Here is a 22,925-nt window from a genome sequence, read left to right on the forward strand (position 1 = left end):
TTTTTTTTTTCATGAGGTTCTTTATCACCAATCAACAACAAAAAACGTTTAGTAGAAGCAGAGCTGTGGCTCAAGTGGTAGAGTGCCCATACAAGCCCCAAAAGCCCCAAAAGATTTCATGGGGCTGGGAATGTGGCTTAGTGGTAGGGTGTTCTAGCAGTCATGAAACCCTGTGTTTTATTCTTCCGTACCACATACACAGAAAAAGTAGGAAGTAGGGCTGTGGGTCTAGTGGTAAGAGTATTAGCCTTCAGCAAAAGCTCAGGAACAGTGCCCAGACCCTGAGTTCAAGCTCCATGACTGGCAAAAACAGCTATAACAACAACAAAAAAGATTTTCATTTTATCATCATATTTACAGTTCTTACACACATTTATTTTTTATTTAAAGTATTTTTTTTTTTTGCTGGCTGTGGGGCTTGAACTCTCGGCCTGGTGCTGTCCTTTAGCTCCTCAGCAGAACGCTAGTGCTCTACCAATTGAGCCACAGCGCCACTTCTGGTTTTCTAGTGGGTCACTGGAGATAAGTGTTATGAACTTTCTTGCCTGAGCTGGTTTTGAACCTGGATCCTCTTGTCTCAGCCTCCTGAGTAGCTAGGATGACAGGAGTGAGCCATATTTTATTAGGTATACAAAAGTATTTCACTGTTTCGTGAGTTCCAGTGGTACTGTGTTCCAGGGCCTTCCACAAGTTAGGCAAGTACCTCATCTCTTAGCCCTGGTTATTTTTATGCCGCCTTTGGTTTTCATGATTTCCAGCCTTTTTAGGCATTTTGAAGAGAAAATGCACAGAGTGTCAGAATAAAATGTGTAGAGCCTGGAAGCTTGGAATCCTGAATAGAGGTTCTGGCTCTATAGCCCAAGGTAGAACACTGTGGATGGCCCCGATTATAACCTGCTCTGGAGAACTCATGCCTTGCCCAGGCCCCTGGCCTCTGTTCCTTTCATGTCCATCCTGGGGCCTGGGTTAGGGGTCGGGGTTGGATTGGGTCATGGCGGTTGGATTGGGTCGGGGTGAGGTTTGCGGGGTTGGGGTCAGGGGTCAGGGCGCTGCTGATGCACATGCCTCCCTGCAGGTGCCACCCATGATGTCACCAGCCTGTGCTTATGCCTCAGTTCAAGCCCCTGACCAGCACAGAAAGATTTTTTGGGGTGGGAATGTGGGTTAATGGTAGGATGTCCCCCTAGCATTCATGAAACCCTGCGTTTGATTCCTCAGTACCATATACACAGAAAAAGCAGGAACTGGTGCTGTGGCTCAAGTGTTAGAGTAGTACCCTTGAGCAAAAGAAGCTCAGGGACAGTGCCTAGACCCTGACTTCAAGCTCCAGGATTGGCAAAAAAATTTTTCATTTTTTTATCATATATGTCTTACACACATTTATTTATTTTTTATCCTACATAACTCCATAGTTGTTTATTTTGAAAATAATATTTTCTGAAATATCCTTATAATTTGAGGTGAGCTAATTGATGGTACACCAAAGGTACCTGTTTGCCTGGAAGTTACTAAATGCTGATGAAAGAATAGTTACAAACATATCATTACTGCACACCAACCTAATGGCACTCTGCAATTTTTAAAACTTCATGGCTGGTCAATTTTGATTGGACACTAGAGTTGCATGTGTATGGAAAACATTCTCTCCACTGACTGAAGGTTACTTGCATACAAGTGTACTTCCAATATAGAATTCAATTCTTAAAGTCAAAGTGGCTCAAATTGGAACAAATAAGCTGACCCCCGTGAAATAAACTAAATACAAAGCAACAAGTAATAAGAATACTAAAGATTTATTCCACCAGTCTTCCTCTTATTTTGTGTTTTTTTGTAATTTGAGACATGTTATAGCCCAGGCTGGCCTTGAACTTATGATCCTCCTGCCTCATCCTCCCTAGTGCTGGATTTACAGTCACCACCATTCCTTGCTTCTATCTTAAACATACAAGTGTGCTCTACGAGTAAACTGAGTTAAAACATTTCTGAGAGCAGAGGAGCTGCTATCAGTAGAGCTATTGTGACTCTATAAGAGCCCAGGTCAGCAAGGTACAAGGTAAGCAGGTGTACTGGGCAGTGCTAGTCATGCAACATGCCAAGTAGACCACACTGTCCAGGTCTTCTTGAGCTCAGGTCATTATTACTTCACAGGGTTGTATTTTGTTCTTCCCTGTTTCCTTGTTCCACTGTTTGGTAATCAGGAGAAAATGAGAAGTCATTTAACTTCTTGGTTAAATAAAACTAATTTGTCACCTACAATTATGTTTAAGAGTAAGTCAGCTGAAGAAACAACAGGGGCTGGGGCTAAGGAAAGCTTCTACACTTAGGCACAGGACTAGTGGGTGAGTTGTTGGCTTGGCTGTGGGCAGTGCTAACCTAGTGGGCCTTCTCTAGGAAGGCCTTGCAACACCGGAGGGACTGCTGATAGACCAGCTCAAAGTCGGAGTTGTTTCCATAATAGGGATCTTCAATCATGAGTTGTTTTTGTGGATCATAGCTCCCAAGTAGTTCAATTTTAGCTTTGCAGTTTTTAACTTGATTACTTATTCTTTTCAAATATCTCATATTGCTTTCATCCATAGACAGCATGTATTCGAATGTAGCAAAGTCGTCTTTGGTGACCTGTCTTGCCTTATGGGCTGTGGTAATGTCATGAAATCTTCGGCAGCTCATAGCTCTTGGATCTGGGGCACGACCCACGTTCTAGTCGGAAACAACACCGCTGTCAATGGCCCAATTATCTGAAACATTTTGGTCAGCTACATGTTTTCTGAAAACTGCTTCTGTGATGGGTGACTGGCAAATGTTACGTAGACACACAAATAGTACGGATTTGGGACGCTGTACCGCTATCTGCCTGGGTGGTCGCTGGCGCCTGCACATTTATATTTATTTTTATTTTTTTTATTTTTTATTTTTTGCCAGTCCTGGGGCTTGGACTCAGGGCCTGAGCACTGTCCCTGGCTTCTTTTTGCTCAAGGCTAGCACTCTGCCACTTGAGCCACAGCGCCACTTCTTGCCATTTTCTGTATATGTGGTGCTGGGGAATCGAACCCAGGGCCTCATGTATATGAGGCAGGCACTCTTGCCACTAGGCCATATCCCCAGCCCTGCACATTTATTTTTAAACTTTTATTTATTTAAAATTTTTTTCTTTGCCGAATGTGGGTTGTGAACTCTGTGCCTGGGTTCTGTCCTCAAGGTCTTCAGCTGAAGACTAGTCTGAGCCACAGCACCACTTCTGTTTTCTAGTGGGTCATTGGAGATAACAGTCTTATTAACTTTCCTGCCTGAGCTGGCTTTGAACCTGGATCCTCTGGTCTCAGCCTCCTGAGTAGCTAGGATGACAGGAGTGAGCCACATTTTATTAGGCATGTAAAAGTATTTCACTTTCTTTTTTGTGAGTTCCAGTGGTATTGTGTTCCAGGGCCTTCCACAAGCTAGGCAAGTACCTCAGCTCTTAGCCCTGGTTGTTTTTTGCCGCCTTTGGTTTCCATGATTTCCAGCCTTTGTAGGCATTTTGAAGAGAAAATGCACTGAGTGCACAGAGTGTCAGAATAAAATGTGTAGAGCCTGGAAGCTTGGAATTCTGAATCGAGGTTCTGGGTCTATAGCTCAAGGTAGGACATAGTGGATGGCTCCCATTAAAACCTGGTCTGGTGAACTCATGCCTTGCCCAGGCCCCTGGCCTCTGTTCAAGTCTGCATAAAGTTTTCATTTATACTTTCATATCCATCCTGGGGCCTGGAGAAGGAGGTGAAGGCATGTGTGAGTAAGGGCAGCTTATCTTTTACTGCTTGGTAGGTTGGTGCTGATCAGAACAACTTTAGTGACCCTAGGCCTCTGCCCAAGCCTCTGAGTCTTTGCTATGCATTCAGTTCTGCTTTTGGTCATGTCCTGCTCTGTGATTGTGGGTTAGGGGATGAGGGGCTGTGTGGAAAATATTTTTATTACATAGGTCTTACACACATTTTGTTCAGCATACCAAGGCATTTAAATTTTTTTTTTTGGTGAATTTGAAATTTATTGTGTTTCAGGGCTTCCCACGACCTAGGCAAGCAACTCAACACTGAACCTCACCCCTTTAATATAACCCAGTCATTTCCTTAAGACTGGTTTTATTCAAGTTTTCTAGTAAGGAGCTTCTGTGTGACTTTGTTTTGTTCTTCCCCTGTCACCTGTATAGGATCCCGCTTCCCTGGGGAGTAGTTCCAGCATGGCCATCCTTTGGTTCCTGTTGATTTCTTCTGACTGTAATTACTTTGATGGTAAAATGTGTCTAGTAGCTGAAGAAAACATGGAGAACATATACTTGGAATTTTGAGTGTAGTATCTGGAAGTATGGCCCAATGTAGAAAAGTGGCTTGAATGACATCCCCTCCCCTGAAGAAGTGACACCCATTAAAAAACATTCTGAAGTTGGTGTCACTGTAGGTCAACGTTCTAAGACCCTCTAATCATTGAATCACAATCATATGAGGAGGCATCAGGGAGAAGGTGACAAGGACCTGGTATGCAAAGATGGCCACTGGGTTTAATTTAGTAGCTCAGCAATCAGTGTCACTGGGACTGAAGCACCCAGACCCTGGCTGTCCGTGCTGCAAGGTAGTACTGGGCGATGGAGGGATTTGAAAACTATGCTGAAGTAGTGCCATGGTGTCACCAGGCAAATGGCCTCTCAAACCCTGGGAGCTATCCCTTATGCTCATTTGTGCACAGTTTCAGACATGAATTCCACCTAAGTAGCCACACAGATACTTGGGGCCTCTATTGCTGCTATGAGGCAGGATGCAGAATGAGACTTGGCAAAACACACATTTTAGCCATAAAGCATGCCATGTGGACTGGCTGTTTACTCCTGGTACTTGAACTTGGCCTGAGAGCTGTCCCTGAGCTTCTTTTTGCTTAATGCCAGCACTCTACCACTTTAATGACAGCACCATTTCCGGGCTTTTCTGTTTATGTGGTACTGAGGAGCCGAACTCAAGGCTTCATGCGTGCTAGGCAAGCACTCTACCACTAAGCCACATTCTCAGCCCAAGTCCGGGGTTTTGAGATGACACTTTAGGCACATCTGAGGATCAGACGCTGTCGCCTTTGAAGCAACAGAAGCATGGGCCTCCCTTGATCAACACGAGGGTTGTCTGATGGTAGAGAGTGGGGTGTCCCAGGCATGCACTGAGCACTGTAGACTCAGGCTGGAAAGGCCACCATGATGCTTGGGCTGGATAAGACTGAACCCTGGAGATTAGTAGGTGTTATCAGGGGTGACAGAAAATCCACAAGTCTTTAACAGAAAGTCTTGATAAATTGAAATCTTTTAAAGGAAATCAGTATCAACCTCCTAAGAATCCAAATCTAAGCTGCAAAAATTAATTCCTAAGAGTGTCAATAAATCAAGAATAGAGCCAGGCACCAGTGGCTCACACCAGTAATCCTTGCTACTCAGGAGGCTGAGATCTGAGGATCATGGCTCAAAGCCAGCGCAGGCAGGAATGTCCTTGATTCCCTTATCTCCAATTAAATGCCAGAAAACCAGAAGTGGCACTGGCTCAAGGACAGCCCACGACGGACAACAGCAAAAGAACAGACCACTGAATAACCTGAGAGACACATGGTCCAAACATGTGAACATGGAAGGAGATGCAACTAACTGTTGAATCTCCATAAATTGTATGTCATTGATTGTTCAACAGTGGCCCACATTGACTGTTTGTTCTTTTTCTGATTCATATGTTCAAATCCCTTGTGTTGATGGTGATTCTTAGGGACATTTTTAGTGGTTCATTATTTCTAGGATTGGCTTTATTTTAGTAAGTGTTGGAATGTTACCATGCAGAATACAGTTGATGTTGCATTTTTCTAGACCAGCCGCTTTTATGAATTAGTATGCTGAAGAAAACAGTGGCTTTCTCCTCTCCCCTTTCCCTCTCTTTTCTCCTCCCCTTCTCATTTTTCTTTCTCCAGACGTTGTATTGCTGCAATAGACCAGGCCGGTCTCGAACTTGTAGTCTTCGGCCTCAGCTTCCCAACTGTTGGGGTTAACTGCATTTTCCACCCTACCCGGCTCAAAAACAGATATCTTATGCTGTGACCCATTCGTTCTACCTTTAGGTATTTCTCTAATAGTTGGACTCTGCCCTATGCTCAATGACTCCCTCAGTGCTTCAGTGAGAAGGCACCCAAGACAATATCAGTAGGAACCTGTGGAAATTGTCCGTACATAGTCAGAGTTGGGCTCTGTGGTGCTGTCCCAAGTGCTAGGGCGCCCTCTGCTGTTTACTTGGGAAATGACAGGTGTGACATGTATGTGTGTGGAACAGTGTTTTTTTCCTTAGTTGTGTGTGTGTGTGCGCGCATGTGCGCGCTGTTAATAGGGATTGAATTTAGGACTTGGGTGCTGTTCTTTAGCTTTTCTACTAAAGATTGTGCTGCACTGTTTGAGTTTCAGCCCATATTCTGGCTTCATTTTGTCGTGTGTGTGTGTGTGTGTGTGTGTGTGTGTATTTTGTCTCTGTGTTTTCCAGCATGAATTTCATCTTTAAAGATCTCTTTACTCTGTTTCTAGAGTATTATTTGGGCAAGCAGGGATGAGGTCAGAGTGAGGGAAGGAAGAAGGCAGGGAGGGAGAGGGAGAGTACAGGTTTTTAATTCGTTTTTGTAGTTTATGAGGGAGCATGAAGCTACAAATAAACTAATGTTGGATGGTAGCTTTTTGTGAAGATAGCACTTGTTGCCTATGAATTCTTGGCCATTGTTTTCCATGGCTGTTTGCCTGCATCCCACTTTAAATTTTTGAAGGAAATACTGGTTGATGAAGTCAGGAGAAGTTTGAATGTTTTAATTTAAATTCATCCTTCACCAAGTAGATTGCTGTAAAGGTCTAACAGACCCATGTCTCTGGAAAACAGAATAATATGTAAACATCAATAAAAACCCAGCCTGTTTATTCTTGTTTTGTTTTGCTCTCTGGTCTTGTCTGTCCTTCTCTCTGTTCTCCCTCCCCTGGCCCCCTTATCTGCCAAGTCTGATTGTGACAGTAATCTGGGATGAATGGAAATTACCATGTGATGCCCCTAGCCGCTGTCCCTAGCAGGTGTCCCCTTAAGCCTGCTTGTGCCAGTGGGTTGATAGTTCTAGGTGCAGGAGAGACCCTGAAGGCTTGTGGAGTGTCCTGCACCAGGCCCTGGGTTGGAGCAAAGGCCTTCTGCTAGGCAGGCAGGGCAGCAGGTGGGGCCTCAGGAAGCTAGAGGTGCAGGGTCAAGGCTTATGGGGTGTCAGAGCACAAGAGAGGCATGGCAAGAGCCAGGAAGCTAGAGGTGCTGGGCTGGAGCTTATGGCCATCACAGCTAGAGAGGGGAGGGGCAAGGGCAAGGAAGCTAGAGGTGCAGGGGCAGGACTTATGGGGCCTTACAGCACAAGAGGGGCAGAGAAAGCAGGAGGAAGTGAGAAGTAAGGGCCGTGGCCCTGGAAGTGGACTGGTTTATTTCGGTTCTGCCTGGGACTAGTAGTCCTGCCAGTAGCCCCCATCTTTGGGTTTGGGGCTATAAAGCTGTCAGGCTCACTGTGGTTTGGTGGTGGGTCTGGGCCTATGTACACCTGTCCTATCAGACACCATACCCTTGTTTGTGTGGGGAAACCTGGAGGAACACTGACCATTCACAGATGCGGCTTGTGTGTGGCGAAGGCCTGACCTAGGTGCACCAAGCTGACTTTGAGGCAACTCTGGAATACAAGTAGAGCTATGTGGCAGTGGGGCTCAGGGCATGGGTGTGGGGAGCTGTGAAAGTGTGTGGAGAAGCATGGCCTGCCTCTCCCGCTTGCTTGTTTGTGCCCTTCCTGATGTGGCTTTGGTGAGGCTATGCCTAAAACCAGGCCTCTGGAGCCGGCCTTGAGTCAGTCCCGAGCTTTTAGTTGGTGCTTTTAGTCTTGGCAGGCCCAGGCCATGGTTGTTGGGTGGGTGTGAGAGTGTGTGGAGAATCGTGGCCTGCCCCTCCTGTTTACTTGTTTGTGCCCTTCCTGAAGTGGCTTCGGTGAGGCTAGGCATCAAACCAGGCCTCCGGAGCCAGCTTGCAGTCAGTGTCTGCCTATCCTTTATCTGGTGGTTTCAGTCTTGGGAGGCCCAGGCTGTGGTTGTGTGGTGTTTGTGAAATTGTGTAGAGGAGCGCATCCTGCCTCTCCTGATTGCTCATTTGTGCCCTTCCTGAAGTGGCTTAGGTGAGGCTAGGCCTCAAACCAGGCCTCTGGAGCCGGCTTCGAGTCAGTGCAGAGATTTTAGCTGGTGCTTTTAGTCTTGGCAGGCCCAGGCCACGGTTGTGGGGTGGGTGTGAAAGTGTGAGGAGGAGTGCGGCCTCTCCTTCCTGTTTGCTTGTTTGTGCCCTTCCTGAAGTGGCTTTGGTTGAGGCTAGGCCTCAAAGCAGGCCTCTGGAGCTGGCTTCTTCAGTGCCCATCCTTTTAGCTGTGGTTTTCTGTCTTGGCAGGCCCAGGCAATGGTTGAGGCTGGCTGTGAAAGTGGGTAGAGGAGTTGTGCCTGAGGTGCAGGGGTGAGGCTTGTGGGTCATCACTGCAGGAGAGGGGAGGGGTGAGGGCAAGGAAATGAGAAGTGAAAGGACTGGGCTTATGGGGCAACATGGAAGGAGAAGGGAGAGGCAAGGGGAGGAAGTGAGAGGTCAAGGGGTGTGGCTTGGGTGCTGGATTGGTTTAGGTCCCTTCTGCCTGGAACAAACAGACATGCCAGGAGGCTAGGAAGAGCTCCTTTCTCTGCGGGTCCTCTAGTTGGGTCAGGCCTACAAAGCTGGTCAGGCTCACTGTGGTTTGCTGATGGGTTGGCCTTCGTACACCTGTCCTATCAGGCATCAGCCGCTTTTCTGTGTGGGGAAGCCTGGAGGACTGCGTGTGCAGATGCTGCTTGTGTGTGGAAAAGGCTGGACCCAGGTCCACCAAGGCAGCTCCAGAAGACAAGCAGAGCTAAGTAAGCCGAGCTTCCTGGCAGGTTGGGCCCACGGCATGGGTATGGGGTGCTTGTGAATGTGTGTGGAGAAGCATGGCCTGCCTCTCCTGTTTGCTCCTTTGTGCCCTTCCTCAAGTGGCTTTGGTAAGGCTACGCCTCAAACCAGGCCTCCAGAGCCGGATTCCAGTCAGTGCCGAGCATTTAGCTGGCTTTCAGTCTTGGCAGGCCCAGGCTATGGTTGTGGGGTGCTTGTAAAAGTGTGTGGAGGAGCGCGGCCTGCCTCCCTGTTGGCTTCGGTGAGGCTAGGCCTCAAACCAGTCTTCTGGATATTGCTCCCAGTCAGTGCAGAGCTTTTAGCCAGAGCTTTCAGTCCTGGCAGGCCCATGGCGTGGGTGTTGGTTTTTATTGCCTGCCTGCCTGCCTCTCTGTTTGTGTCCTTCCTGAAGTGGCTTTGGTGGGGCCAGTCCCCAAACCAGGCTTCTGGAGCTGGCTTTTAGCTGGCACTTTCAGTCTAGGCAGGCCCAGGGCATGGATACAGGTGAGGGACAGTGTGGAGAAATAGTTTGCTTCTCCTAAAGTGGTTTGGGTGAGGCCAGTCCCCAAATCAGGCCTCTGAAGCTGGCTCTAGTCATTGTCGAGCTTTTAGCTTGCACTTTGAGGCCCAGAACATGGGTGTGGGGTGTGATTGTGTGTGAAGTGTGGCCTTCCTCTCTTGTTTGTTCATTTGTGCCCTTCCTACAGTGGCTTCAGGGTGGCTAAGCTCTCAATTAAGGGGGTCATGTCTGGCTGGCGCCATCTTGGCCACACACATGTTGAATTGTAGGGTCTGGCATCTCTTCTTCATGTTAGAGGGAGGGAATTCTGACCCCCAGGTGATGGTTGTGCCTGAATTCCTGGAGACAAGGGTGAGCACTTCCCTTATAGGTTACTGAACCTGTCAGTCCAGTGCTTGGGAATAGGAGCTTCCTATTACCCTGTCCCCTGACTTTACCTTATTTAGGCCCAGACAGGCACTGGTGCTATTACACCATACCACACATCTCCGTGTTGAATCCTGTGTCCTGTCTCCTGGCTTATCTCTGGTCAATATGGTGTCCCAAATCTGCTCTTGGAGCTCAGTTGTTTTGTTAGTATAGTTTTTGTTTTTTCTTTCCTCTCTGGCCTGTTTCCTAACAGTGATAAATATATTTGTGGGCAGCAGGCCTTTGTAACTATTGGCTGCCCATAGACTGCTAGCATTCTTATAAAGACTCCAAGATTTGATCCTTCAAAATGTGGTTTCTCTGATAATTTACATTATAACATGCCTGAACCAGGCTTCTGGATCCAACTCCCAGTCACTGCAGAGACTTTAGATGGTGATTCCAGTCTAGGCAGGCTCAGGGCATGTTTGTGTGAGTATTTGTGAAAGTGTGTGGAGAAGGTCAGCCTGCCTCTCTTGTTTATTCTACATTTTACTTGGCATACCAAGGTATTTTGTCTAGTTTTTGGATCATGCTTTGCCAGCCAGGCAAGCACATTTATATTGAGTCGTGTCCCCTGGTGGTCTCAGTGGACCATCACTGCCCCCATGCCTGGCGTGAGATCTGTCCCATTAGGAGCTGGATGGAGGTAGCAGAAGACAGGAGCAGAAAGTGTGTTCTAAATGGCCTTTTCCTGTTTTTCCTTCCATCAGCCATGGCTCTGATCCCACTGAACAGAGGAGAGGCCTAAGTGCTGAGGATTGGAATGGTAGGTGTTGCATCTAGGTGTCCAGTCCAATGTAGGATGGGCTCAGTGGACCTCAACAAATCTTGGTTATTAGAACATCAACCCCAAGACCCCCAGGTCTTGCATAGGGCACAGAGGTTAGGGTGGAGGGGATGTGTGGAAAATGTTTTTTCCAGATGCCTGTAATCCTATGTACTCAGGAGGCCAAGCTTTCTTGATTGCAGTTCGAAACCAGCCCTGGTAGGAAAGTCCATGAGGTTCTTTACCACCAATAACAACAACAAACCTCTAGTAGAAGCAGAGCTGTGTCTCAGTGGTAGAGTGCTCATGCCTGAGTTCAAGCCCCTGCCCAGCACAAAAAGATTTTTTTGGGGTGGGAATGTGGCTTAGTGGTAGGGTGCTCCCCTAGCATTCATGAAACCCTCTGTTTGATTCCTTAGTACCACATACACAGAAAAAGCAGGAAGTGGTGTTGTGGCTCAAGTGGTAGAGTACTACCCTTGAGCAAACGAAGCTCAGGGACAGTGCCTAGACCCTGACTTCAAGCTCCAGGATTGACAAGAAAAAGATTTTCATTTTTATCATATAAGTCTTACACACATCTATCTATCTATTTATTTATTTATTTTTTGGACCAGTCCTGGGCCTTGGACTCAGGGCCTGAGCACTGTCCCTGGCTTCTTCTTGCTCAAGGCTAGCACTCTGCCACTTGAGCCACAGCGCCACTTCTGGCCATTTTCTGTATATGTGGTGCTGGGGAATCGAACCTAGGGCCTCATGTATACGAGGCAAGCACTCTTGCCACTAGGCCATATCCCCAGCCCCACACACATTTATTTTTAAACTTTTATTTATTTAAAATTTTTTTCTTTGCCGGATGTGGGGCCTGAAATTTGTGCCTGGGTTCTGTCCTTGAGGTCTTCAGTTGAAGACTCGTGCTCTACCACCTGAGCCACAGCGCCAATTCTGGTTTTCTAGTGTGGCATTGGAGATAACAGCCTTATGAACTTTCCTGCCTGAGCTGGCTTTGAACCTGGATCCTCTGGTCTCAGCCTCCTGAGTAGCTAGCATGACAGGAGTGAGCCACATTTTATTAGGCACACAAAAGTATTTAATTTTCTTTTTAGTGATTTCCAGTGGTATTGTGTTCCAGGGCCTTGCACAAGCTAGGCAAGTACCACAGCTCTTAGCCCTGGTTGTTTTTATGCCGCCTTTGGTTTTCATGATTTCTAGCGTTTGTAGGCATTTTGGAGAGAAAATGCACAGAGTTTCTGGGTAAAATGTGTAGAGCCTGGAAGCTTGGAATCATGAATAGAGGTTCTGGCTCTATAGCTCAAGGTAGAACAGTGTGGATGGACCCCATTAGAACCTTCTCTGGAGAACTCATGCCTTACCCAGGCCCCTGGCCTCTTCGTTTCATGTCCTTCCTGGGACCTGGGTCAGGGGTCAGGGTTGGATTGGGTTGCGGCGAGGGTGGCGGGGTTGTCTTAGGGGTCAGGGCACTGCTAGCACGTCGCTGATATACAGGCCTCCCGCACATGCCACCCATGGCGTCACCATCCCCTTCCATCACGCGCGAGCACTGGCTCCAGGTGGATTGGTGCCTTGCATGTGGGAGCCCTGAGTCCCATCCTCCCATCCCCATACAAGCATGCACACTGTAAGGCCAGAGAAGAGCTGCGGCTCAGCGGTGGGGTGGGGACAGTGAAGGCCTGGTCTGAACGCCAGGCCTGGTGTGAGGGCAAGGCCCCACGGGGTAAGGGCCCAGCCCGAACTGGTGGCCCTGAGGGCAATGGCTTTGGCTATGTCGAGGACAAGTGCATTTACACAGGTCAAGGGTCGACAGTCCTAGCCCCAAATGTGGAGATCCTCACCCCTGACCGTGTCTGGGCCCCGCCCCACAGTGCCCACACAGCCCCGCCCCTGGTGGCTTTGTGGCCCCTTCCCATGCCATCGCCACGGCCCCGCCCCTGGTGGTGTCACAGCCCTGCCCTATGCCTTCCACAAGGCCCCGGCCCTCTGCAGAGCCTGGGAAGAGGCCCCGCCCCATGTTGAGAGGACCAGAACCTCTGGCTCCACCCTGGGAGGGCGGGACTTCCGGGAAAGGAAGCCGAGGTGCCAGAAAGCCACAGCCAGGAGTGACTTGTGCAGGTGAGCTGCCACAGGCGTGATCCACAGGCCCGCAGGCAGGAGGAGAGCGGTGCCCCGGGCCTGAGGAAGGAGGACAGGAAGTGAGTAGGGACCTGAGGACGGAGGAGGCCTGAGCCCCTGGCCTGTGGAGAATGGAGGCCAGGCGGCCTAGCTGTTGGTGGAAGGAGAGCCAAGGTCTGAGGAGCCCAGGTCCGCGGAGAGCAGCCTGGGAGCACTGCGCCTGCTGACCTGGCAGCGACTCAGGGAGACCATCTGAGCACAGCCAAAGAAGAGGAGCCTCCTGTCAGGCCCAAACCAGGCTTCTGGCTCCAGCTCCCAGTCACTGCAGAGACTTTAGATGGTGCTTTCAGTCTAGGCAGGCACAGGGCATGGTTGTGGGGGTATTTGTGAAAGTGTGTGGAGAAGTTCAGCCTGCCTCTCTTGTTTATTCCACATTTTACTTGGCGTACCAAGGTATTTTGTCTAGTTTTTGTAGCATGCCTTGCCAGCCAGGCAAGCACCTTTATACTGAGTCGTGTCCCGTGGTGGTCTCAGTGGACCATCACTGCCTCCAGGCCTGGCCTGAGATGTCCCATTAGGAGCTGGATGGAGGTAGCAGAAGACAGGAGCGGAAAGTGTGGTCTAAATGGCCTTTTCCTGTTTTTCCTTCTATCAGCCATGGCTCTGATCCCACTGAACAGAGGAGAGGCCTAAGTGCTGAGGATTGGAATGGTAGGTGTTGGATGTAGGTGTCCAGTCCAATGTAGCAAGGCCCCGTGGGGTGAGCACCTGGCCCTAACACGCGGCCCTGAGGGCAATGGTTTTGGGGATGGTGAGGACAAGTGTATTTGCACAGGTCAAGGGTCGACAGTCCTAGCCCCAAATGTGGAGATCCTCACCCCTGACAGTGTCTGTGCCCCGCCCCACAGTGCCCACACAGCCCCGCCCCAATGCAGAGCTTGGGAGAGGCCCCGCCCCACGTGTAGGGGACCTGAACCTCTGCCTCTACCCTGCTAGAGCGGGACTTCCGGGAAAGGGACCTGAGGCTCAGGAACGCCGCAGCCTCGAGAGCCTAGTGCTGCATGCTGGACTCGCAGACCTGCGGGCTAGAGGAGAGCAGGGCCGGGCTTGAGGACGGAGGACAAGAGGAGAGCAGGGGCCTGCGTACAGAGGAGGCCAGAGCTCCAGGCCTGTGGACAATGGAGGCTGGTCAGCCGAGCTGTGGGTGGGAGGAGAGCCGAAGTCAGCAGAGCCAAGGCCCATGGACAGCGGCCTGGAGCACCTCCTGCCGACCTTGAGGCGACTCTGGGAGACTATCCAAGCGCAGCCAACTAAGCAGAGCATCCTGTCAGGTGCGGCCCGGGGCATGGGCATGGGGTGGGTGTGACAGTGTGTGTTGAGGAGCATGGCCCGCCTCCCTGCTTGCTTGCTTGTGCTCTTCTTGTGGTGGCTTCAGGGTGCCCAAGCCCTGCAGGAGGGAAGTCAGGTCTGACCGGCGCCATCTTGGTCACACACGTGTAATTATAGGGTCTGGCATCTTGTCTTCATAGTAGAGGGAGGGAATTCTGACCTCCAGGTGATGGTTGTGCCTTAATTCCTGGAGACAGGGGTGAGCACTTCCCTTATAGGTGACTGAACCTGTCAGTCCAGGGCTTGGGAATAGGAGCTTCCTATTACCCTGTCCCCTGACTTTACCTTATTTAGGCCCAGACAAGCACAGGTGCCATTACACCATACCACACATCTCCGTGTTTGCATCCTGTGTTGTCTCCTGGCTTATCTCTGGTCAATATGGTGTCCCAAATCAGCACTTGGAGCTCAGTTGGTTTGTTAGTATAGTTTTTGTTTTTTCTTTCTTCTCTGGCCTGTTTCCTAACAGTGTTTAATATATTTGGGGGCAGCAGGCCTTTGTAACAATTGGCTGCCTATAGACTGCTAGCATTTTAATAGACTGCAAGATTGGATCCTTCAAAATGTGGTTTCTCTGATCATTTATATTATAACAGGCCCAAACCAGGCTTCTAGATCCAGCTCCCAGTCACTGCAGAGACTTTAGATGGTGTTTTAAGTCTGGGCAGGCTCAGGACATGGTTGTGGGGGTATTTGTGAAAGTGTGTGGAGAAGTTCAGTCTGCCTGTCTTGTTTATTCCACATTGTACTTGGCATACCAAGGTATTTTGTCTAGTTTTTGGAGCATGCCTCACCAGCCAGGCAACCACCTTTATACTGACTCGTGTCCCATCACTGCCCCCAGGCCTGGCCTGAGACTTGTCCCATTAGGAAGTGGAGGGAGGTAGCAGAAGGCAGGAGCAGAAAGTGTGGTCTAAATGGCCTTTTCCTGTTTTTCCTTCCATCAGCCATGCTCTGATCCCACTGAACAGAGGAGAGGCCTAAGTGTTGAGCATTGCAATGGTAGGTGTTGGATCTAGGTGTCCAGTCCAATGTAGGATGGGCTCAGTGGACCCCAACAAATCTTGGTTAGGAGAATATACACCTCAATCTAGGTCTTGCATAGGACACAGAGGTTAGGGTGGAGGGGATGTGTGGAAAATGTTTTTTCCAGATGCCTGTAATCCTATGTACTCAGGAGGCCAAGATCTGTTGATTGCAGTAGGAAAGTCCACGAGGCTCCTTATCACCAATCAACAACAACAAAAAATCTCTAGTAGAAGCAGAGCTGTGTCTCAAGTGGTAGAGTGCTCATGCCTGAGTTCAAGCCCCAGGACCAGCTCAAAAAGATTTTTGGGGGTGGGAATGTGGCTTAGTGGTAGGGTGCTCACCTAGCATTCATGAAACCCTACGTTTGATTCCTCAGTACCACATACACAGAAAAAGCAGGAAGTGGTGTTGTGGCTCAAGTGGTAGAGTACTACCCTTGAGCAAAAGAAGCTCAGGGACAGTGCCTAGACCCTTATTTCAAGCTGTAGGATTTTCAAAAAAAAGATTTTCATTTTTATCATATAGGTCTTACACACGTTTATTTATTTTTTATCTTATATAACTCCATAGTGGTTTATTTTGTAAATAGTATTTTCTGAAATATCCTTATAATTTGAGGTGAGCTAATTGATGGTATACCAGTATTACCTGTTTGTCTGGAATTTCTAAATGCTGCTGAAAGAATAGTTACTAACACATTATTATAGCACACAAACCTAATGGCACCCTGTAAATTTTTTTTAAGAAAATGACTCTTTCATTATTATTTTAGAAAGGCTACCATATCCATATACTAATATATCTTCAACTTTAAGGTAAATAGTTTAAAAAATATAAAAATGTAAGTACGCTGAAGAGTAACTGCTATTAAACAGTTCTGAACAGGCAGAAAATGTATACTTTCCTTTTATAGAAAATGTTAAATCTCTAATAGCAGCATTTTATATAAAAGCTGTCTTTGAAAACCCAGATTTTTGTATACACAAAACATTTTTTTTTCTTTTCCCTGTACAATATAACAATGTTTACACTGGAGAAAAGGTTTCTTCACAATATTTTTCCCATCACAGGTGGCAGTCAGCTCGAGTGTTATCAGTGGGCCCTGAGCTCAAGCTTCTCAGCACAGCCTTCAGTCCAACATCATGGCATTGATGACATTCAGATCTTTCATGTATGGATAGGCCACCAAGATCTGGTCGATTTTCCGCCTCTGCTTGGAGTCAGGGAAGATCTTTAGCAGGGCCTCCCTCAGCTCTCTGGTTTCAGCAGAAGATCTCTGTGCTTGCATGGGCAGGTTGTGCTGCACAGTGGGAAGGTTTGGTAGGAGGGGGAAGTGAGACTGCTGAGAGAGCCAGGGGCTAGAAGAGGCTCCCTGAATCTGGGGCAGAGGTTGGTGACTGCACCCTGCAATTTTTAAAACTTCATGACTGGTCAAATTTGGTTGGACACTTGAGTTGATGTGTATGAAAAACATTCTCTCTACTGACGGAAGGTAACCTGCATACAAGTGCACTTTCAATATAGAATTCAATTCTTTTTTTGGCCAGTCCTGGGCCTTGGACTCAGGGCCTGAGTACTGTTCCTGGCTTCCTTTTGCTCAAGGCTAGCACTCTGCCACTTGAGCCACAGCGCCACTTCTGGCCGTTTTCTGTATATGTGGTACTGGGGAATCGAACCCAGAGCCTCATGTATACAAGGCAAGCTCTCTTGCCACTAGGCCATATCCCCAGCCCCTAGAATTCTATTCTTAAAGGTAAAGTGGCTTAAATTGGAGCAAATAATCTGACTCCCATGAAATAAACTAAATACAAAGCAACAAGTAGTAAGAATATTAAAGATTTATTCCACCCGTCTTCCTCTTATTTTGTGTTTTTATTTTGTATTTTGAGGCATGTTATAACCCAGGCTGGCCTTCTGCTTCAGCCTCCCTAGTGCTGGATTTACAGGCACCACCATTCCTTGCTTCTATCTGAAACATACAAGTGTGCTCCATGAGTAAACTGAGTTAAAACGTTTCTGAGAGCGGAGGAGCTGCTATCAGTAGAGCTATTGTGACTCTATAAGAGCCCAGGTCAGCAAGGTACAAGGTAAGCAGTAGCACTGGGCAGTGCTAGGCATTCAACATGCCAGGTAGACCATACTGTCCAGGTCTTCCTGAGCTCAGGTCATTATTACTTCACAGGGTTGTATTTTGTTCTTCCCTATTTCCTTGTTCCACTGTTTGGTAATCAGGGGAAAATGAGAAGTCATTTAACTTCTTGGTTAAATAAAACTAATTTGTCACCAGACTTATGTTTAAGAGTAAGTCAGCTGAAGAAACAACCGTGGCTGGGGCTAAGGAAAGCTTCTACACTTAGGCACAGGACTAGTGGGTGAGTTGTTGGCTTGGCTGTGGGCATTGCTAACCTAGTGGGCCTTCTCTAGGAAGGCCTTGCAACACCGGAGGCACTGCTGATAGACCAGCTCGAAGTCGGAGTCGTTTCCATAATAGGGATCTTCAATCATGAGTTGTTTTTGTGGATCATAGCTCCCAAGTAGTTCAATTTTAGCTTTGCAGTTTTTAACTTGATTACTTCGTCTTTGGTGACCTGTCTTGCCTTATGGGCTGTGCTAATGTCATGATTTGTTAGGCAGCTCATAGCTCTTGGATCTTGGGCACGACCCACGTTCCAGTCGGAAACAGCACTGCTGCCAATGGCCCAATTATCTGTAACATTTTGGTCTGCTACAAGTTTTCTGAAAACTGCTTCTACGATGGGTGACTGGCAAATGTTACATAGACACACGAATATTACAGATTTTGGACTCTGTTCTGCTATTTTCCTGTGTGGTCGCTGGCTCCTACACATGTATTTTTAAACTTTAATTTATTTAAAATTTTTTTTCTTTGCCGAATGTGGGGTATGAATTCTGTGCCTGGGTTCTGTCCTTGAGGTCTTCGGTTGAAGTCTAGTGCTCTACCACCTGAGCCACAGCACCACTTCTGGTTTTCTAGTGGGTCGTTGGAGATACAGTTTTATGAACTTTCCTGCCTGAGCTGGCTTTGAACCTGGATCCTCTGGTCTCAGCCTCCTGAGTAGCTAGCATGACAGGAGTGAGCCACATTTTATTAGGCCTACAAAACTCTTTCACTTTCTTTTTAGTGATTTCCAGTGGTATTGTGTTCCAGGGCCTTCCACAAGCTAGGCAAGTACCTCAGCTCTTAGCCCTGGTTGTTTTTATGCTGCCTTTGTAGGCATTTCGGAGAGAAAATGCACAGGGTGTCAGAATAAAATGTGTAGAGCCTGGAAGCTTGGAATCCTGAATAGAGGTGCTGGCTCTATAGCCCTAGGTAGAACAGTGTGGATGGACCCCATTAGAACCTGCTCTGGAAAAATCATGCCTTGCCCAGGCCCCTGGCCTATGTTCAAGTCTGCATAAAGTTTTCATTTATACTTTCATATCCATCCTGGGGCCTGGAGAAGGAGGTGAAGGCATTTGTGAGGAAGGGCAGCTTATCTTTAATCCTTCATATGTTGGTGCTGATCAGAACAATTTCAGTGACCCTAGGCCCCTGCCCAAGCCTCTGACTCTTTGCTATGTATTCATTTCTGCTTTTGGTCATGTCCTGCTCTGTGATTGTGAGTTAGGGGCTGAGGGGCTGTGTGGAAAATATGTTATTTTTATTACATAGGTTTTACACACATTTTGTTTAGCATAGCAAAGCATATAAGTTTCTTTTTGGTGAATGTAAAATTTATTGTTTCAGGGCCTCCCACAACCTAGGCAAGCAACTCAACACTGAACCTCACCCCTTTAATATAACCCAGTCAGTTCCTTTATACTGTTTTTTTCAAGTTTTCTAGTAAGGACCTCCTGTGTGACTTTCTGTTTTGTTCTTCCCTTGTCGCCTATATAGGATCCTGCTTCCCTGGGGAGTAGTTCCAGCATGCCCATCCTTTGTTGCCTGTTGACTTCTTCTGCTTGTAAGTACTTTGAGGGCAAAATGTGTCTAGTATCAGCAGAAAACATGGAGTACATACACTTGGAATTTTGAGTGCAGTATCTGGAAGTATGGCCCAATGTAGAAAAGTAGCTTGAATGACATCCCCTCCCCTGAAGAAGTGACACCCATTCAAAAACATTCTGAAGTTGGCATCACTGTCCGTCAAAGTTCTAAGACCCTCTAATCATTGAATCACAATCATATGAGGAGGCATCAGGGAGAAGGTGACAAGGATCTGGTATGAAAACATGGCCACTGGGTTTAGTTTACGAGCTGAGCAACCAGTGTGGCTGGGACTGAAGCAACCAGACCCTGGCTGGCCCTGCTCCAAGGTAATACTGGGCGATGGAGGGACTTGAAAGTGCCATGGTGTCAACAGGCAAATGGCCTCTCAGACCCTGACAGCTATTCCTTATGCTCATTAGTGTGCAGTTCCAGACAGGGACTCCATCTAAGTAGCCACACAGATGCTTGGGCCCTCAATTGCTGCTATGAGGCAGGATGCAGAATGAGACTTGGCAAAACACACATTTTAGCCATAAAGCATGCCTGGCATGCCTGGCAAGCCTGCCATAAAGCAGGGCTGGCTGTTTACTCCTGGTACTTGAACTCTGGGCCTGGGAGCTGTCCCTGAGCTTCTTTTTGCTTAATGCTAGCACTCTACCACTTTAACGACAGCACCATTTCCGGGCTTTTCTGTTTATGTGGTACTGAGGAGTCGAACTCAAGGCTTTATGCATGCTAGGCAAGCACTCTACCACTAATCCACATTCTCAGCCCCAGTCTTGGGTTTTGAGATGACACTTTAGGCACATCTGAGGATCAGACGTCGCCGTTGAAGCAACAGAAGCATGGGCCTCACTTGATCAACACTAGGGTTGTTTGATGGTAGAGAGTGGGGTGTCCCAGGCATGCACTGAGCATTGTAGACTCAGGCTGGAAAGGCCACCATGATGCTTGGGCTGGATAAAGCTGAAGCCCGGAGATTAGTAGGTGCTATCATGGGTGACAGAAAATCTACAAGCCATTAAAAGAAAAGTTTGATAAATTGAAATCCTTTAAAGAAAATCAGTACAAACCTCCTAAGATTCCAAACGTAAGCTGCAAAACTCGTCAGACAAAGCACCCATTAATTCCTAAGTACAGAGTGTCAATAAATCAAGAATAGAGCCAGGCACCAGTGGCTCACACCAATGATCTTTGCTACTCAGGAGGCTGAGATCTGAGGATCATGGCTCAAAGCCAGTGCAGGCAGGAATGTCCTTGAGTCCCTTATCTCCAATTAAATGCCAGAAAACCAGAAGTGGCACTGGCTCAAGGACAGCCCACGACGGACAACAGCAAAAGAACAGACCACTGAATAACCTGAGAGACACATGGTCCAAACATGTGAACATGGAAGGAGATGCGACTAACTGTTGAATCTCCATAAATTGTATGTCATTGATTGTTCAACAGTGGCACAAATGACTGTTAATTCTTTTTCAGATTCATATGTGCAAATCCCCTGTATTGATGGTGATTCTTAGGGACGTTTTTGGTGTTTCATTATTTCTAGGATTGGCTTTATTTGACTAAGTGTTGGATTGTTAACATGCAAAATACAGTTGATGTTGGATTCTTCTAGACCAGCAGCTTTTACGAATTAGTACACTGAAGAAAACTGCACTTGTGCCACCTAGTGTCTCATTTAAGTGCCTCTCTCCTCTCCTATTTCCCTCTCTTCTCTCCTCCCCTCCCCTCCTCTTTTTTCTTTTTCCAGACATTGTATTGCTGCATTAGACCAGGGGGGTCTCAAATTTGTCTTCTTGCCTCAGCCTCCCAACTGTTGTGGTTACCTGCATTTACCACCCTACCAGTCTCAATATTATCTTTCCCCTCCCCTCCTCCCTTCCTCCTCCCCCTCCATCCTCTCTCCTCCTCTTCCCCTCCTCTTTTCTGTCTTTTCTCTGTCCCCTAGATGTTGTATTTCTACATTAGACCAAGCTTATTTTGAACTCTCAATCTTCCTTCCTCATCCTACCAACTGTGGGCTTACCTGAATTTGCTACCCTACCTGGCTCAATTTTATGATCTAAAATTTCCTGAAAAAGGACTCTTCTAGGGGCAGGGAATATGGTCTAGTGGCAAGAGTGATTGCCTCTTATACATGAAGCCCTGGGTTCGATTCCTCAGCCCGAAATATATAGAAAGGGTCAGAGGTGGTGCTGTGGCTCAAGTGGCAAAGGGTTAGCCTTGAGCAAAAAGAACCCAGAGACAGTGCTCTGGCCCTGAGTCCAAGCCCCAAGACTGCCCTCTCCCCCCAAGGAACTCCTTTAGTTCTGTTTGAATAACAGACTTACCTGTAGAATAAAATAGAATGGGTTTTCGTTCCCCTTTTCATTTGAAAACATTATTCTCCCTCTTCTCTTCTCCTTATCTCTCCTCTGTGTCCTTGCCTCCTTTTCCTCCTCCGCCTTCTCCTCTCCTCCTCTCCATTGATAACATGAGAACATACCTTAATTTTTCTTCACTTAATGCCAATCATTCTTACAATTCCACCAAGTCCTATTCTTGGCCCTACAATTATAGTTTAAACTCTAGTTTACATTATAGTTTAAACAAAACAATTGACTGTGAATCTAGAAACAAAGAATTATAGTTCTTTTAATTACCCGAAAAGGTGAAGAGGAGCTCCTAACTCCTCCACCCATACATAAAAGTATGGCTTTTTAATTAACTTTTTAAGGATAATGGTAATCCAGTGGCCTTAGGAGCCAAAAATTTGGTGCAAATCCAAGGTAAAGTAACCTATAATGCTTATCCTATCTTTTATATTCATAATAGCTATTCTTCTAAAACCCCTAGCAAAAGTTTTAATGGGTCAACCAACAGTAACGTATCCTGATCAAATGACTGAATCTATAAAATGAGCCTTCATTATTAGTCTGATTCCACTATTCCTTTTCATCAATATAAAAAAAGAGACAGTCATCTCTATCACTGAATAACTATTCACTCCACAGAATTATACATAAGCTATAAGCTTTAAGTTAGATCTTTATGCTGTTAATTTTTTTTATCTATAGCCTTATTCCTCACTTGGTCCATCATAGAATTTTCTACATGCTATATACATTCAGATCCAAACCTAAACTGATTTATGACCTACCTCCTTATATTTCTCATCACTATGATCATCCTAGTCACAGCTAATAATATGTTCCAACTCTTTAGTGATGGGAGGGTGTAGGAATTATATCCTTTCTATGAACCGGATGATGGTATTGTCGAGCAGATGCTAACACTGCAGCTTTACAAGGTATTATCTATAACCACATTGGACACATTGGCTTTATTTTATCTATAGCATGATTTTATAATACCTGTAATTCATGAGAACTTCAACAACTTTTTTTTAATAAGTAATGAAACTGCCTTACCCTTACTGGGTTTAATTGTAGCAGCTACTGGTATATCCGCTCAATTTGGCTTACACCCATGGCTTCCATCTGCCATAGAAGGTCCTACACCTGTATCTGGTCTACTATACTCTAGTACTATAGTTGAAGCAGGAATCTTTCTGTTAATTCATTTTTATCCCTTTGTAGCTAATCTCCCAAATATTATATCACTAATGCTATGTATTGGGGCCATTGCAACCTTATTCACAGCAATCTGTGCCCTGACCCAAAACGATATTAGAAAAATTATTGCATTCTCTACCTTAAGCCA

General features: G+C 46.8%; 1 protein-coding gene across 1 annotated transcript; it reads right to left on the bottom strand.

The window, feature by feature from the left end:
• Positions 1-2,373: 2,373 nt before the first annotated feature.
• On the bottom strand, positions 2,374-18,075 carry LOC125344832 (low molecular weight phosphotyrosine protein phosphatase-like). The gene is made up of 2 exons (XM_048337157.1): positions 17,815-18,075; positions 2,374-2,619 (listed from the first exon to the last, which is right to left on the bottom strand). The coding sequence occupies exons 1-2, from the start codon at positions 18,073-18,075 to the stop codon at positions 2,374-2,376; spliced, it is 507 nt and encodes a 168-aa protein (XP_048193114.1).
• Between the last annotated feature and the right edge of the window lie 4,850 nt (positions 18,076-22,925).

Source organism: Perognathus longimembris, unplaced genomic scaffold (genome assembly GCF_023159225.1).
Source record: "Perognathus longimembris pacificus isolate PPM17 unplaced genomic scaffold, ASM2315922v1 HiC_scaffold_4478, whole genome shotgun sequence".
NCBI lineage: Eukaryota > Metazoa > Chordata > Mammalia > Rodentia > Heteromyidae > Perognathus > Perognathus longimembris.